Source organism: Phoenix dactylifera, chromosome 13, assembly GCF_051530095.1.
Source record: "Phoenix dactylifera cultivar Ajwa chromosome 13, Ajwa_hap1_PhDact_Kaust_v1.1, whole genome shotgun sequence".
NCBI classification, from domain to species: domain Eukaryota; kingdom Viridiplantae; phylum Streptophyta; class Magnoliopsida; order Arecales; family Arecaceae; genus Phoenix; species Phoenix dactylifera.
This window is the reverse complement of record NC_143202.1, coordinates 28,047,774-28,064,015: the sequence shown is the minus strand read 5'-3', so window position 1 is coordinate 28,064,015 and position 16,242 is coordinate 28,047,774. Positions and strand designations below refer to the sequence as shown.

General features: G+C 40.8%; 1 protein-coding gene and 1 pseudogene across 1 annotated transcript; both read right to left on the bottom strand.

Moving 5' to 3' along the window:
• Positions 1 to 2,266: 2,266 nt before the first annotated feature.
• Positions 2,267 to 5,938, bottom strand: ATX1 (homolog of anti-oxidant 1). The gene is made up of 3 exons (XM_008785772.4): positions 5,782 to 5,938; positions 2,818 to 2,893; positions 2,267 to 2,596 (listed from the first exon to the last, which is right to left on the bottom strand). The coding sequence occupies exons 1-3, from the start codon at positions 5,788 to 5,790 to the stop codon at positions 2,412 to 2,414; spliced, it is 270 nt and encodes an 89-aa protein (XP_008783994.1). The 5' UTR covers positions 5,791 to 5,938; the 3' UTR covers positions 2,267 to 2,411.
• Positions 5,939 to 13,168: 7,230 nt separating this feature from the next.
• LOC103703220 (cytochrome P450 94C1 pseudogene) lies at positions 13,169 to 15,623 on the bottom strand (annotated as a pseudogene).
• Between the last annotated feature and the right edge of the window lie 619 nt (positions 15,624 to 16,242).

Sequence of the window (16,242 nt, the reverse complement as noted above, 5' to 3'; positions counted from 1 at the left end):
ACTAATATATTTTGACATCCTATCCTTGGTCAGCAAAAATTCCTTTTCTTGCAGGCCAATCGAGCCAACTTGTATAAAAGAGATTCGGTAGCCGTCTTTTTTTCCCCCCTTTTGGGCCCATGGCCATCCCGAGTCCACTGGTTGGCTTAGCGCCAAGGCCACCAAGAAAGAAATCCTGCCGGACTTCCTAAACAAGTTGTAGCTTCAACATCCTTTTTGTACATTTATTTTCTGATGCTTACGGATATATTTATTCTTGATTGGTATGATAAATTTATTAAAAAAAAAAAAACAGCTCACTGCACTTTCTGCTGAAGCAAAATATAGCTTGTAGGAAAACGCCTTTAATCTTTATCACTAGCAAAATTTGCATCTACATGACCAACCACTACTACCACCATTATAGAAAGCAACAATAATAATACCCTTGAAACAATGATCTACTTTATAGGATTCCAATGATCTCAACCTGGATTTGCCATATACCGACTGAACGAGATCGACTGCTTGAGCAATTTTAAGCCTACTACAAGCCTTCAACTTGATAGAAAGGAATACCACCACCAACATAGATTAGCAAGATCATGAAGCCGTCATTCTTAAATTTACACACATTCTCATGATGATCAACTTCACATCTATAAAATCTCAAGCTCACAATTCAAATGGTTGCTCGTTTTAGATGTGATATGCTTGATATGCAAAACTATAACACACAACAAGAAAATAATTGTCATATATGGAATATGATGTAACCTATGGAGATAGGTGGGTTTGCTAAGGCAAATCTTCCGGTGTATATTCCTGAAAATTCCTTTGGAACATTCCAATAGAATTTCCTTTTCTTTTTATTTCACTTGTTAAATTTTCTACCTTTCTTGTTTTCTTGTTGGTATGCGACCTACTCTTGTAACCATCTAAACAACATGGCAACTAAAATGGTCAGATATCTCATCTGTTATATTTTTCAGTTGGAAAGGGGATTACTAATGACATTTTTAGTTATTTAGAACATGAAACGAAAAAGGATTAATCAAGAACTTCTTTTGACTCCAAGGCATGAATAGATACGCCAACAATTTCTACAGAGTCCAGGTATTACCATTAGTCATATTCACTAACTTCACATAGAGAAAACCACATTATTCAATCCTTTCATTCATAAATGATTACCTTTGTACCAATGCTAGTACGCAACAGGAATAAAATGAATGATGCGGTGCGATAGTAGGTTACTCTACTCTTGCCAGTATGATAAATTGGATATAGATACTAACAATAAGATTTCATTTTTGAACAAAAATTCATTGTTTGATTTATTTCATTTTATTCAGAAAAGGATACATATTACACCACAACTTAAAATTAGAAAATAGATTTCAAAAAATGATAGATCTATTCACTTTAATGACAAGTTATATCAACTTAGGGGTGCGATTAGGCCAGATCCGGGTTCTCGTAAACCCAGACCTAGCCCAATTGTGTAGGTTCTGTACATATTTTTGGTAATATTAGGACCCGAGCATTATCTAATACATACTGAGTTTGGATCGATGTGGATAAGGCCAGGGTTCTCATCGGCTATCAAATTTTTTTTTTTGGAAAATCAAGTAAAACTTTGAGAATATTAAAAATTAAAATATCCGGTTACATTCTTCAAAAATTAAATCCTGAACAATAAGTACTGTATAGTGTTAACCATATAACAACGGTTGACTAAAAATTGAAAAGACACTTGGTTTAGAGTCAAAAAAAATCTCGAATGACATGTTAAAGAGATAAGTAGGAAAGAAACATTTAAATTGGTCTAGATCTAAGACAGGAAATTTTGGTAGATTTACAACTAAAAACAGTATTTGCTAACATAATGGTGGCAACAACATAATAATATAGATTATTGATCCAAAATCTAGCTCAAACCCAATATAACAGCTACAGGTACATAAAAATGGAATGAATTATCTTTCTAATAGACAAATCCAATCGAAACTAAAAATATGAAATTCAAAGGAATTGAATAGGTAATGATACTCCATCCAAAGAGGACCCATATAAACATGTCAAATGAAGTAAGCTAAAAATATTTCTAGGTTTTGCTAGCATTGCTTTTTTGACTGTTTATAGATGCCAGGTGATGCTTCATGATGCCCATTCATGAGTCATGACATCCACTGACACTATACAATTTCACAATCTGAAAATCAGATTGTGGTAACTTTCTGAAGATCCCACAATAGGCCTCAACAAGTTTATGTAGTCAACAAAATAGACAAGTAGCTAAGAGATTATATCATATTAACTGCAAAATGTTCACAATCATTCATAGCACACTTCACAGACAAAAGGTTACATAAATGTGGACCAAGTAGTGGTTCATCAGTTTACAGGAGATAGTAGACATAAGTTAACAGTCATGCAGCAGTAGGAGAAGCAGCTGCTGCTGCTGCAGGAGCAGTCTCCTTGGTTGCTGGTTCTGCATCCCAGAACGAAGTTTTCTTTCCTGTCTTTGAAACAGTCTGTAGAACAGCATCAGGTTTTACATTGCCTTTCACAGTTACCTTCTGCTCCTCCAGGTTCACATCGAAGGATTCGACACCTGAGAAAAATGACAAACAAGCAGGTATCTTAAACAAACTGATTCTGGCAGACATGTTTTAGGCCCCATGCATCATATAATGGGTCTGAAAAGTTGGCAGCGATAAAATTTTTCCTATACATCAGATGTCATTTGACATCTCCATTCAAAAACAAGTATCTTACAGAAGTGAAATTTGTGAAAATCACAGCACCAGGAAAAGAAATGTGTAGAGTTACAACCTTCCATTTTGCCAAGGACCCTCTTGACAGCTCCAACACAGCCTTGACAGGACATGCCAACTTTAAGGACCACAGTCTATGTAAAGAAGTGAACCAAAAAGAAAATAAGTCATCAAGACATCAGATAAAAAACAGTGAAAAGAAGCACTTAAGGTTTAAAATAGATACAGCAGATCCTTTCATCAAAATGTTCTCAACATAAACAAACCAAATTGCTTCTGCTGCTGGCATCTCCAACCTCCATGCATTTTTTAACATGTATTAGAAATTCATAAAAAAAAATGAAGAGGAAAAAAGAAGCCACAGACTTTTTAGTCGACAGAAGGCCAAATGCAGTTATGTCCCAATCATGATCAAAATAACAAGCTCAACTTTGGCCAGTGTACACAGGAGAAACGAGGCCACTGCAAATGTCATGGTCTAGATGGTAATGGCATAACAAAAACAGGGAAGGCATTGGTATGAAGAAGCCCTGTGTTTTAAATATATTACAAATAAGGAGTGGCAGGGCCAAACAAACAAAAAAAAGAAAAAAATGTAAATATTATTGGATAAAGCTTGCCACTGGTGGCAACTTATATTAGCTAATCTTGAAACGAGCAATAAACAAAGGAATTGTTACAGTTAATATTAAATAAATATTTTCTCTTTCAAAAGAAGATTCAGTCATCTGTTGAAGTGCAGGAGGAACTTTCACTCTTTATTGCAAATACACTATATAGTGATCTTTACTATAGCATCTTTGACTTCACAGTTCTTGGTTTCACAAATTCCCTAATGAACTTCTTTAGCTTCTATTGCACGACACCAGTGATGAGATTCTGATTGTTTCAAGCAGTAATGATGACTTGTCAACAAATAACTAGCTTGCATGAAACAATTGCCCAAACTTTGCTTCTAATTACATCAAGAGTAGTTTTCATCTTAAGTGGTTATCTTAGATGTTTGCTACATGCAGAAGTTAAAATTAACATCTGTAAACTCCAGCTCACGTTAAAGAAAATAAACAAAGATCACATTGTTAAGGAGAAATTTTCATTACATATAAAGTTGTACTGATGATAAAAATAACAGAAGAAAGATTGTTTTTATGGGACATAAACTCCATTCCAGTCATAATGTTAGTGTATCACTATGTCTCCTTTTATATTTAAATTCTAGCGTTTACTAAGTCCGTATGACCTGGAAAATGCCCTCACAATTTACAACAACAGCAACAACAAAAAACACAATCCTTATAGTTCATTCACTTTTCTCAGCTGTTACACATCTGCAAGAATGACATAAGCAAATGCAAGAAAGATAAATGCAAATAAGGTGAAAAAATGAAAAGCTTGGTTGGCAACAAACAAGGTACTATGGAGAACATTTGCACAAAGAGACATATATAATAGATCCTTCCACAATTGGTGCATACTAACTAACGCATTTGCTAACTACTAAATGGAATCTATGCGGCCTTCCTCATACTCTTCATAGATAATAGTAGATAAACACTCAGTCATCAAGGATCCATCTTGCCTTTATTTAACAGCAATAACCTCAGGTACTGTAAATATAATGGGTGAGGGATATATGATGTAATGGACATATGAGAGATAGAGAGAGAGAGTACAGCAGGAGGATCTTTCTAGAATCTCATGAAATAGGTGCTCAGGTGCTCAATTTTGACGTAGTTTCAATACATGAACTCCTACCACATCAGAGTTTGCACATGCTTAGGTCAAGTAATGCACAATCTTTTCCACAAAGAAAAAGAAAAATATAGTCAATAACTCATGCACCACTCTATCTTGACCTCTATCTTCCACATTGTAAAATATAGGGACTTCAACTAACATGATAACCTAGTATCCTAAAGAATAGATAAAAGCTGATGGAAATCAACCCTCTTGTCAATAAACTTAAAGCTCATAGAAACTAACCCTATCATGTGGAGAAGAACCATGTAAACACGAGAGAGAGATGGTATAAAACCATTTCTAAGAAAATCTTATGATAGGGCTCAGACAAGTTTTAGTTTCTTTGTTTGCCTTCTTTTTTCTCCACAAACGTCCATAATGATCTCAATCTTCTTGCCCCAAATTTGGTCTTTTGCATAATCAATAAGCTAAGCTATTCTATCACTAAAATATAACCTATCAGTATCAGGCTTATTACTACTATTGCCTCAAGCTACCAAGTTTGGTACATATACTGATATCAATTACTAAACCATACCTCATTAGTCATTACTTAGAAGAACGGCATCAATCTTATAATCCAATAATCAAATCTTTTCACCCATAAACCTATGCCAATTTCAACAAGCATAATCGCAAATCCCAGCCAAGAACAAGAACAAAATCTATATAGACATAAAGCAAATCACATCACTCTAACAATACAATTCAAAACAGATGTAAACATTTAATCTAATCTATCCCAGACGATTTAACCATGTAAACATACAAGAATAGATCACTTATCACAGAAAAAACGGGAATTAAAATTCCAAATCTCTATCCAATTGAAAAAACCTAAAAAAATATATATTTCTCTAAACCTATAGAGGAAAAACTTCTACAGCCCTGTTCTCCTTAAACAAGAAGACGATCAGACAAAATTAGTACGATACAAGACGAGAACCAGAACATGAATAGGTATGCCGGTTCTTCCCGACCAAGGATCCGAGCAAACGAACCCTAAATTCGATTCAACCCCATGGAGTTATAATTACAAGAATATCAAGAAGTCAAGAAAAAGGAACGAGAATTGGATCATGCATCAAGATCGCGGTTCTCCACCACCAATAATACGATCAAATGAACCCTATTTTCGATTCAACTCCAATAATAATGCGATGATAAAAAATCTAGAAATAATGACATAAATTTCAAGAACCAAGAGCAAGAACAAGAATTTGATAAGGAAACGAAATCCTAGACAGCCGTGGCAAAGGGGAGGCGGGTCGCAGAAGAATACCTCAGCCATCGCGTAGATTAATCTTCCTACCGACTCCGAGGTACGCCGGGGACCCTGGCTCCGGGGGTATTTAAATGGAGCGAGGGGAGGGGTCAAAAGGTGCGGTGGCGCACGATAACATAAAAGTCCCGGACCAGCGGCTATCGTGCGCCCACGATTTGTTTCTGGCGTGACATTTACGTAAATATGCTGCACTTTCATGGCACCTTCCTGGCACATCGCTAATCCGCCCTCGATTTATCTTAAGATTCGTGCAATGTTAGAGTGAACGGCGATGCTTTCTCTCGCGTGGCATCCTCCTGCGTGGCCGCGCATCCGGAAAGGTGGGTCGGCAAGCGCGCAGTACGAAGTACAAATTGTTGGGGGTACGAATTTTGTTAAGTTGTTGCTTTTTATGGTATATCGTAACGGTTGATGCAGTTTACAGTTGACACGTCATTAATTAGGGCAACTGGCCACTTGATTAGCGGAGCCAATGCACCTTCCGTGAAAATATTATCGCGTGATCTACCAACTCAGTTACAGGTCGATAGAGGTGTGTAAAATTATTGGCTCAACCGTCAGCGTGACTCTAACTAATCTCTACGGTTAGATTTAAATCGATTTTTCTAAAATCGGATTGGTATCTGCTTGAGAAATATCTGAATTGAAAAAATTCGTCTCGCCTCCCATTTAAATATTTAGAAAAGTATTTTAAACCAAACTGAACCGACCCCCATATGTTAGCCTTCTTTCATATAAAGCCCGTTCGGGCTTTACTTTAAAAAGGGCCGAAGTCTCCTCTTTCTCTCCCACTCATTCTCTCTCTATATTCCTCCGTAGAGGGAAGAAGAAACCCTCATGCAAGAGGGTATACGGCTCCCCGTAAATAGAACGAGCGCGAAGCTCCATGGCTCTGCCCCCCAGGCACTAGCTGGGCCACTATGGTCTACCGGCAGAGAGGCCCAAAAAGCTGGCCTGAAATTTAGGCCTTTTTTCAGGCCGAAAGCTGGAAAGACGAATGCTTTTGGGCCTAATACCAAGCTGAGCCAAGCCTGGATGGGCTCGACCCTGGAACTCTCGGGCTTGCTTCCGGAAAGGACGGCCTTGGGCTAAAAGATCGAACACCTTTCTCCGAACAGTTCTGAGCACTTCCAAGGTTCCGTCATTGATGTGGCTACTACAAGAGAGATGGATCCCAGGCCTTGCTGGGCTCTACTCCTTTTTTCATGACCTAATGAAGAGGAAGAGTCTCTACTCCTTTTTTCGGTACCGTTAACTATAGATCTTTTTTCATGACCTAATGAAGAGGAAGAGTCTCTTTGGTCCTAAAGAGTCGGGCCAATCCAACCACTTGCTTCTTTTCAACTCGGTCTCCGTCGTACCAAACGTCTTACTGGCTGCGGGACGCACCAGCTCCTCCTCCACCGAGAGGAGGGCCGGTGGCCCTTGAGCCAAGATATTTAAACCAATTCAATAGCGGATGCCTTTTTTTTCTTCTTCTTTTTTTGATGAGAAGTCGATAGCAGAGACCTAACAATAAACTATGCTGCCTTCGGGTTGAAGAAGAAGCAAGCACCCTGTCACATGTACGTGTTCAATTCCACTAACTAAAGTTCTAAAAGTTCTCGCTTTTAGTACATCCGAGCAACGAAGAAGCAAACCCCGGCATGTACGTCCCTTCGTGTTGTCCCTACTATAAATAGGAACGACCGGTGAATTTTGAGCAACCTTGGTACGTTTCTGTATTTGGAAAGACCCACGACACGGATTGGATGCACGCGTGGCCTGATAAGAATTAGTGGAGTTCTCCGGTCACTGGGTGCATCATGTTATCTCCATAAGGATGAACTCATAGACCGGTGAACCAAAGAAGGGACCGTGGGATCGACAGGAATTTAGCGGTGTTGGGCTATGCCACTGGCATCCAGCCATGTTCGAGTGTCCTCGTGGTGGTTTCCTTTGAGTCCCCTGAAGTTGGACAGGTCCCATCCAACTTTAGCACTTACAGTTAGCCAGTGCTGCACCCATGAATGCTGTGTCAGCTCTCATAATGAACTCTTAGTGGCAATGGGTGAGGTCTGATCTCCGATGCATGTATATATGGGCCTAAGAACTAAGATGCTAAGTTTCAAATAATGGCCTAAGAACTAAGAACAAAAAACTATACAAGTTTCAGTAATCACTACAGAAAAAGTCGGTTTTACCGACGCATTTTTGCCGACGCTTTTTACAAGCGTCGGCAAGTTTCGGTCTATTGTCAAAATTTACCGACGCTTGTAAAAAGCGTCGGCAAAAGACGACGCTTATTAGCGTCGGTGCAGTCTCGAACCTAAGACGACGCTAAAAAGCGTCGTCGGAAGCCACCGCACCTACATCCCAACCCTCTTCTGACCATCCCTCCTCCCTCCTCTCTCCGGGTTTCCGATTTCCCGGCCACCGCCCTCCTCTCTCTATTTAACTAGTAGTATTACCCACATCTCTCTCGCCCTCCTCGTCTTCTCTCTCTCTCTAACCCATCAACGGTGCCTTCTCATCATCATCAACCCCCCTCCCTAACCCCCTCCGGATTCAAGAAGCAGGGGCTCCGGCGATGCTGCCGGTGCTTTGGTCAAACCTATTGGGCCATGGATATCTTCTTCTCCTCTTCTACCCTTTCAGAAAACCTGCTCTCTCTTATCTTTTTAGGCCCGACAAAGGGTCGGAGTAGCCTCTCGTTTGGGCCGAGCTGAGAAAAGCGGCGACGATGAGTTCCCTTCTCCTCCTCCTATTCTTCCTCCTTATTCCGGGCTATTCCGCTCTCCCCTTGTGCACCGATTCCAGTGGGTTTCTTCCTTATTCTTCTTGCTCTTCTATCCTGCTATCTTTTCGTTATTCTCCACTGGGTTTGGAGTGGATGATTAACGGTTTGGTTCCGTTTTTGTTTTGGAGTGGTTTAATTTAATTAATTTAATTAATTAATTAAATTAATTAATTAATTTAACGTAGATGGAAGATGCTGGAGTTGGTGAGTACTTATCGCTGGATGCAATTAACAGAAATTCCAGTTAAAAATTTGGGAACAAATAATGACATCTTATTGATAGAACAAAAAATAGAATGACATTTTCTCCCAGCAAAAAGGGGTCCTAGCGACTTGCTTGGCAAATGAATCCAACAGATACTAATGCCACGAAAAAGGAACTAGAAATCCCCATGCCAAGATGAATTCAGACTCAAGTGAGATCAAACCGGTGCAAGGTATCCTTACCTTTGTGCCCTAGGTTATGCATGCACACTTGTAGATCATGTTATCTATATTAAAAGTCTGTTGATTCATCACAGCTACACACCAAACTTCTTCAACCCAAGTCTGTTCGATCAATATCTAAGGTGATATGGGTGCAACAGGTTCAAAACACAGAAATAATCATTCTATATAAAAGAATAAGGTTGTGTATATCTGACCTATCAGGCTGTATTGCATAATCGCATGCAAGTTTTTTTTCGTATAGAAGTGTCCTTGATGGCAAAAGCTTGTGGAATCACCCTTCCTTCCAATCCTCCACAAAGCGACTGTACCTTAAAGATTTTGAGAAAGAAATTTTCCATAATATCCAATAATTATAACCGATTTAATTTAACACATACATAGCACACTAAAACCGTGATTCTAACAATTTGGCTATACCTATACCAATAGATGTAATGCTTGCTTCAGTTACGTTGTAATCGTTATCTTGCAGGTAGCAATAACTGCCATAGTTAGTAGTGCCCGTGACTTGACTTGTCTAGCAAAAAGATTCCACCAAATTAAGTGTCTGAGATGGCGCCCTATCGTTTTGCTTTCGGCGGCAGCCTCGATCAGCTTTTGCAAGTCGCAAATGTTTGGCGAATCATTCAGAAGCTTTGGATGCCATCCGGCTCTCTTCAAATCACTCTTTTAGTGCATGGAGAGCGTGCCACTTTGAAGGCCAAAAGGGGGCAGGTGAACACGACCGCTTCTTATCCCTCTATAAATGAAATGCTCTCTGTTGGAAGCCTGTTTGGTTACTAATTCACAATCCACGAGCAGTCTCTGATGCTAGCTTTGTAAAGCACCTAACTATTAAACTCACAAGCCATCTTCTCTATCTAGAGCTGTAAAGATAATGGGTCTTACCACAAGAAGGAATACACTGTCGGAGAAGGTAGGAAATAAATGCACAAACTTCCAAAGTCTCATCAGAAAAGGCTGCATCCATCTCCATCTCCGCTAAAACCTTAAGGGCCATGCCTTCCCTAACCAAATCCACATTTAAGAACCTTGCACCTAATGTTTTGTTTGATTAACGAGCAACCGTGATGTTACCAAAAGGTTACTAATCTCAATCGGAAGCCGGTCAGTGGCTTGATGTTAGGATATGTGCCAAATTCCGCTACAAGAACATAGCAAGGAATTTGTTTGTGATCTCATATCAAACTTGTAAAATCAAATGCAACCCTCCATCTTTTCAATTGGATTAATTAGTTAACGGGATGTGCCAAAGTAAATCTAGTCTGACTTTCTAATGATATGGATACAAATGGGAGAAGATTACTTCAGCGCTAGTTTTGTGTCATGGAAATCGTGAGCAGTTGGATGGATACGTCACTCCTAATTCTAGTTTATCGATTCATAAAGCCCTGGGAATTATTTATAAAAAAAAATCTCAAATCTTACATCTCAACTTAGTTGGACTGATGTTCGAAGTGCTTACTTATTTCAGCATCCACCTCGATCCATGGTCATGTCTGACAGGGAGGAGGCAACAACAGTCTTCAGAGAGAAAATAACAACATCCTACCTGACCCCAATATGATCATGCTTGAAAACAAGCTCAGATGCTATTAGCATTACAGAAAAAATAGAGTTAGCTGAAAAGAAGAAGAATATAGAATCTATTGGCAGTATTTTCATCTCAGCCCCATATCAAGCCATATATCAAGGATCCATGATTCTATTGGTGGCAAGGATGATACACTCAAGCCGTATCGCTTTAGCACAAAATATCCTTTGGCATTTGTGGCTCTACTATTCATATCAAGCCCATCTACTTCACTCAAGCTCAACATGATCCTCAATGGCGTGAAACGATGGCAGATGAGTATAATACCTTGCCCTCTAATGGTACCTGACTTTTAGTTCCACCCTCTCCTTTACAATATTTTATTGGCTGCAAATGGATGTTCAAAATCAAAAAGTGATTTAATAGCTTGAGCGCTATAAAGTCTGTCTGGTTGCTAAGGGCTTCAATCAATAATAGAGTATTGATTAAAATAAGACGTTCAACCTAATAACCAAGTCTGTCACAATTCGCATTGTTCTTACTCTTACAGTTTTTGAAAGTTGGCCCATTCAGCAATTGGATATCAAAAACATATTTCTCCATGGACATCTCACCGAGGATGTTTATATCAAACAACCTCTTGGTTTTACTGATCCAGACCATCCCACTTATGTCTGCAAGCTATAATGTTCTCTTTATGGTCTTAAACATGAGCCACGCGCTTGGTTTCAGCGATTAAGCGTTCCCTTATATATTCTTAGCTTTCATAGGTCTAAGGTTGATGTCTCACTTTTTATCTAGCACACCAAAAAATATGTGACATTTCTTCTAGTTTATATTGATAATATTATTCTTACTAGCACTCTTATTGCTCCATTGGATGACTTTATTGCTTCGTTACAAACTGAATTCTCCATGAAGGATTTAGGCCCTCTTCACTACTTTTTGGGTGTTGAGGCTAAGACTATTACTTCTGTATTTCATCTGACCCATTCAAAGTATATTTCTGATCTTTTTCTCAAAACCAACATTGATGGTTCTAAGCCTGTCTCGACACATATATTTACTAGGTGCCAACTTTCTCATTCTGTTGGTTTGTCACTTTTTAATCCAACTTAATATCGGAGTGTGGTGGGTGCGCTTCAGTACCTTACTCTTTCACATCCTAACATTGCCTTTGCAGTCAACCAAGTATGTTAGTTTATGAATAGGCCCACTTTCATGCATTGGCTTGTAGTCAAGCATATTTTTCGCTACCATACTATCAACTATGGTATTTATTTAACCAAAGGCCCATCTTCATCTCTTTATGCCTATTCCGGCATTCTGCAAGTAGCTTAAATATTTTTCTTGATCCTAATCTCATATCCTGGAGTGCTAAAAAGTAACACACTGTGGCATGTTCAAGTACCGAATACAAATACAAAGAGCTTGCCAATGCTACTGCTGAATTAATTTGGATTCAATCTTTATTACAGAAATTGGGTGTCTCACTTGCTCAAGCTCTTATACTTTGGTGTGATAATTTATCTGTCATATATCTTATAGCCAATCTCGTCTTTTATTTTCGAGCCAAGCATATTGAAATTTATTTTCATTTTGTTCGAGAGCGAATGGTTCGTCGTTAGCTTCATGTCCAATCCTTTCCCTGCAATGACCAACTCGCTGATATATTAACTAAAGGACTTGCCTCCCAACGCTTTCAACAGTTGCATTCAATTCTAAGCTCTTAGTGGGGAGTAGTAGTAGTATCTTTATCTTAGCCCCATATCAAGCCACATATCCAGGATCCATAATTTTAGGAGTTTCAAATTTTGAATTTTGAATTTTGAATTTCAAATAGCATAAATTTAGAATTGATCCTGGGGATCTATTTATTTTTTCTTTTTATTTTTGTATAATCTTAGTTGTAATTTCTTGTACTTTCTCAACTGTAAGTATACATGGTACTACCTCATGCGGAAGGTAGAAAAAGTTCTCAATAATATTTTTTTCCCATATATTCTTATTTTCTCATATAACTATTCTTAACCTTAATACTATCTCCAACTCTTAGGAAACTATAAACGAAAAAAAATAATCAAAATGTAGTATGGCTCTAGTTAATGGTTTTTGGAAGATTTGTGCTTGCAGTATCAGTATTATACGTCCTTGTGAAAGGCATGATATTTAATTCGTTTAACCATTGATAAGAAATCATATATTGTGTTCATCGAGCCATCATAAAATATACCTCTTATAACTCCTCTTGAACTCAGCATAATGTATAGACCACTTTTGTACGTGTGCTGCAGAAATTACTTCTCACTCCAATATTTTGCAATGCACCCGGGCAAGTTTGGAATAAAAGAAAGAATACGGAGGTATTCTCGAACACGTGATTCACGTATACAGAATTCTTGAAAGTTGATGACCAGTACATACGAGTATCATTAAAATAGGAGGAGATAATATTTCATTTATTTTACTGAGGAAATAAAACACAAGATTGATATATATATATATATATATATCTTATCTTGCTTCATTTCACTAATGTAACCAGAAGAAATTAAACTCAAAAGGGATGCAGAATTTCTCTCTCTCTCTCTCTCTCAAATTTGCTTACTTTTAAAGAAAAAAGATGAAACCTTATGAGATTCTAATTCAAAAGAGTCGATGAAATAAAAAGAGTACATCAAGCCGGAGGGTCATGCATGCATGCGAAGCATCTTGATTTGAAAATATTTTATCAAGAATTAATTATTCTGAGATTTGCTGTGAACAGGAATTATATATTATATATGCATGTGACACATACATGCATGCAGAGACCTTATTGATGATTAAACATAAAACCATGGGTGGGGGGAATTGGGAACTGGGAACCTCGTGCTGGCTGAGTCAAGATGTATACATCACCAATTCAGGTATCTGACACTGAAATCACACTTCAGCCATCCCACTTGGCCTCTACTACCTCTCTGGCCTGTGCAATCTGCTACATGGCCACCACCCATTAAGAGACTGAGAGAGACGCATCCTATCCTTCCTAATTGATAGAAACAAGCCTTCAAAAGTTTACTTGTTCTCATAATTAAACAACATGCCGACAGCCACCACCGAGAAAATGAACACTCTCCTTCCGCTCTCTGTACCTGACGTAAGGTATCGATCCCACCATGGGGCTCATGTGGTGCGCTATAGCGCATCACAATACAATAGTTCTAACATGTGCCGTGACCCGGCCGTTTCTCGCCGGAGCTCCTCCGCCGCACCCGAGCCGACAGCCCGCCGCGAATCGATGCAGTGAGTCCGGGGGCGAACCTTGGCGGTCGGCCCCCGTCGAGCACTTGGACATCGAAGCTGCGAACCACCGACACGATGACGGTCTTCATTTCCATGAGAGCCATCTCCTTCCCGAGGCACACCCGCGGTCCGGCATGGAACACCGGGTACTTGAACGGGCTCGCCGGCACGAACTTTCGGTTGTGGAGCCACCGTTCCGGCTTGAACTCCTCGCAGTCGGGTCCCCAGATGTCCTCCATCCTCCCCATGGCGTAGGGGTGGTATGTCACCCTGGCCCCTTTCCTCACGAAGGTACCGTCGGGGAGCACGGCGTCCTCGACGCAGAATTTGGAGTCGAACTGGACCGGGGGGTAGAGCCGCATGCTCTCGTACATCGCCGCGTGGACGTAGTGCATCTCCTTCAGCTGCTTCAAACTCGCCTCTTCGTCGTCGCCGCTGCCGCTCATGACGTCGGCTATCTCGTCCCGAATGGCGGCTGTTACTGCTGGATGCTTCGACAGGATGAGGAAGAAGCTGGTGAGGCCGGACGCCACGGTGTCGCGGCCGGCCAACAAGAAGCTGATGACTATGTCGCGGAGGTAGCGGTCGTCGTCGACCGAGCCCATGAATCTGGAGAGGAGGTCGAGGTTGGAGGCGAAGCCCAGCTTCCTTCTCCGTCTTATCACCTCGTCGGCTAGCGCGCTGACCATCCGGATGGCCCGCTTCAGCTCCCTCTCCGAGCCCACGTTCAGGAGCCGCTTCAGCTTCCACACCGCCGGCGCCACCGTCGTCGCCCGCCCGGCCGACAGCCTCGACGCCGTGTCGAAGGCCTCCGCGAACTCCGACGCGGGCAGCGACCCCTCGAGGCAGCCCGGGTCGAGCCCGAAGGAGATCCTGCATATGTTGTCGAAGGTGAAACGCCGGAACACGTCCTGGAGATCGATGACGCTATCGGCGGCGATGGAGCGCTCGGAGACGGTGGCGAAGAGGGGGAGGAGGCGGCGGCGGACCTCGGAGGAGACGATGTGGAAGGCATAGGAGCGGGCGGAGACGCTGCCGAGCTCGAGGCTCGCCATCTTGCGCTGGAACTGCCACGACTCGCCGTCGACGTTGAAGATGCCGCGCCCGAGGAAGTCGCCGAGGAGGGACGAGAAAGGCTTCCCCTTGGGGAAGTTATCGAACCGGGTCCTGAGCATGTACTCCACGTTGTTGGGGTTGGTGGTGATCGTGTTACCGAGCACATGGATGTCCATGGTTCCAGTCGGCGATTCACGGAGGAGGTGTGTGAACCAGTCGCAGAGGTTCTCAAACTCGGTGGTCCATGACGAGCTCAGGTAGGCCCTGCAGACGTGGCAGTTGCACCAAGGCCGCGATCTCAGTAATAGAAGTAGTAGAGAGAGCAGAAGGAAGATGGTGGTGAAGGAGAAGAAGAGGAAGGAAAGGTAGTCCCGGAGACATGAGAGAAGAGACAACTCCGTTGCCATTGTTCTTTGCTTGGTATGGTGATTGGTGGTATGAGATGAGATGAGATGAAAATTTTGATCTGATCTGTATTCTTGAGTAACCTTCTATTTATACAGATGCACGAATAAACAAAATTTAGAATACAACCTGTAGAATAAATGATAGAGGGATAAATAATAAATGGCATATAAATTATAATCAATTATAAAAGCAGCATATCAAACAAATCGAGCTATGAGGGATCAGCTAGAAAAGGCATCATATCATGCTCAACAAGATGAAGAGGCGAACATGGTAAGACAATTATTGCGCGCAGATATGGCTCTTAGGATACTTTCCTTGGCTCTTGAAGTTGGGATCCTTCCCCCCTCAAACAAAAATGCTCGATACGACCATGTGAGAGTAGCTGAAGTTTGACGAGCGGGAAACAAAATCAGGCATTTGTATTACACAAATCTATAAGTTGCAGGGTAATGTAATTGTGTCTTAAGGAAACGAAAGTCTCACACATAGTAAGACTATTTAAATGTGCTTCGTGCGTACAATTTGAACGGCACTCTTGTGAGAGGGTCGGCGGAGTGGACGCAACTTTGCAACAATCCAGTACCTCACTCAAAAAGATAAGAGTTTAAATCCATTCAAATCTAATCACAAACGCCATGATCAGCCTGTGGTCAGCCCCAAACAAATTTGTGCTGCAATGTTCCCTAGTCCACAAAAATTATGGATCAGGTTCGCGTTGATACCATTTGTAACAATCCAGGGCCTCATCCAAAAAGGCTAGCCAAAAAGTATTATTTAAATTTTTTGATCATTTATAAGTATCCAAGATCTACCCAACGAATAACCAATATGGGACTAAACACACGCCCGCCCAGGTCTTCACATACTTTTTCCATTTAAGCTCTTATGTCCTCGTCAGGATAAGAGTTTAAATCCATTCAAATCTAATCACAAGCACAAC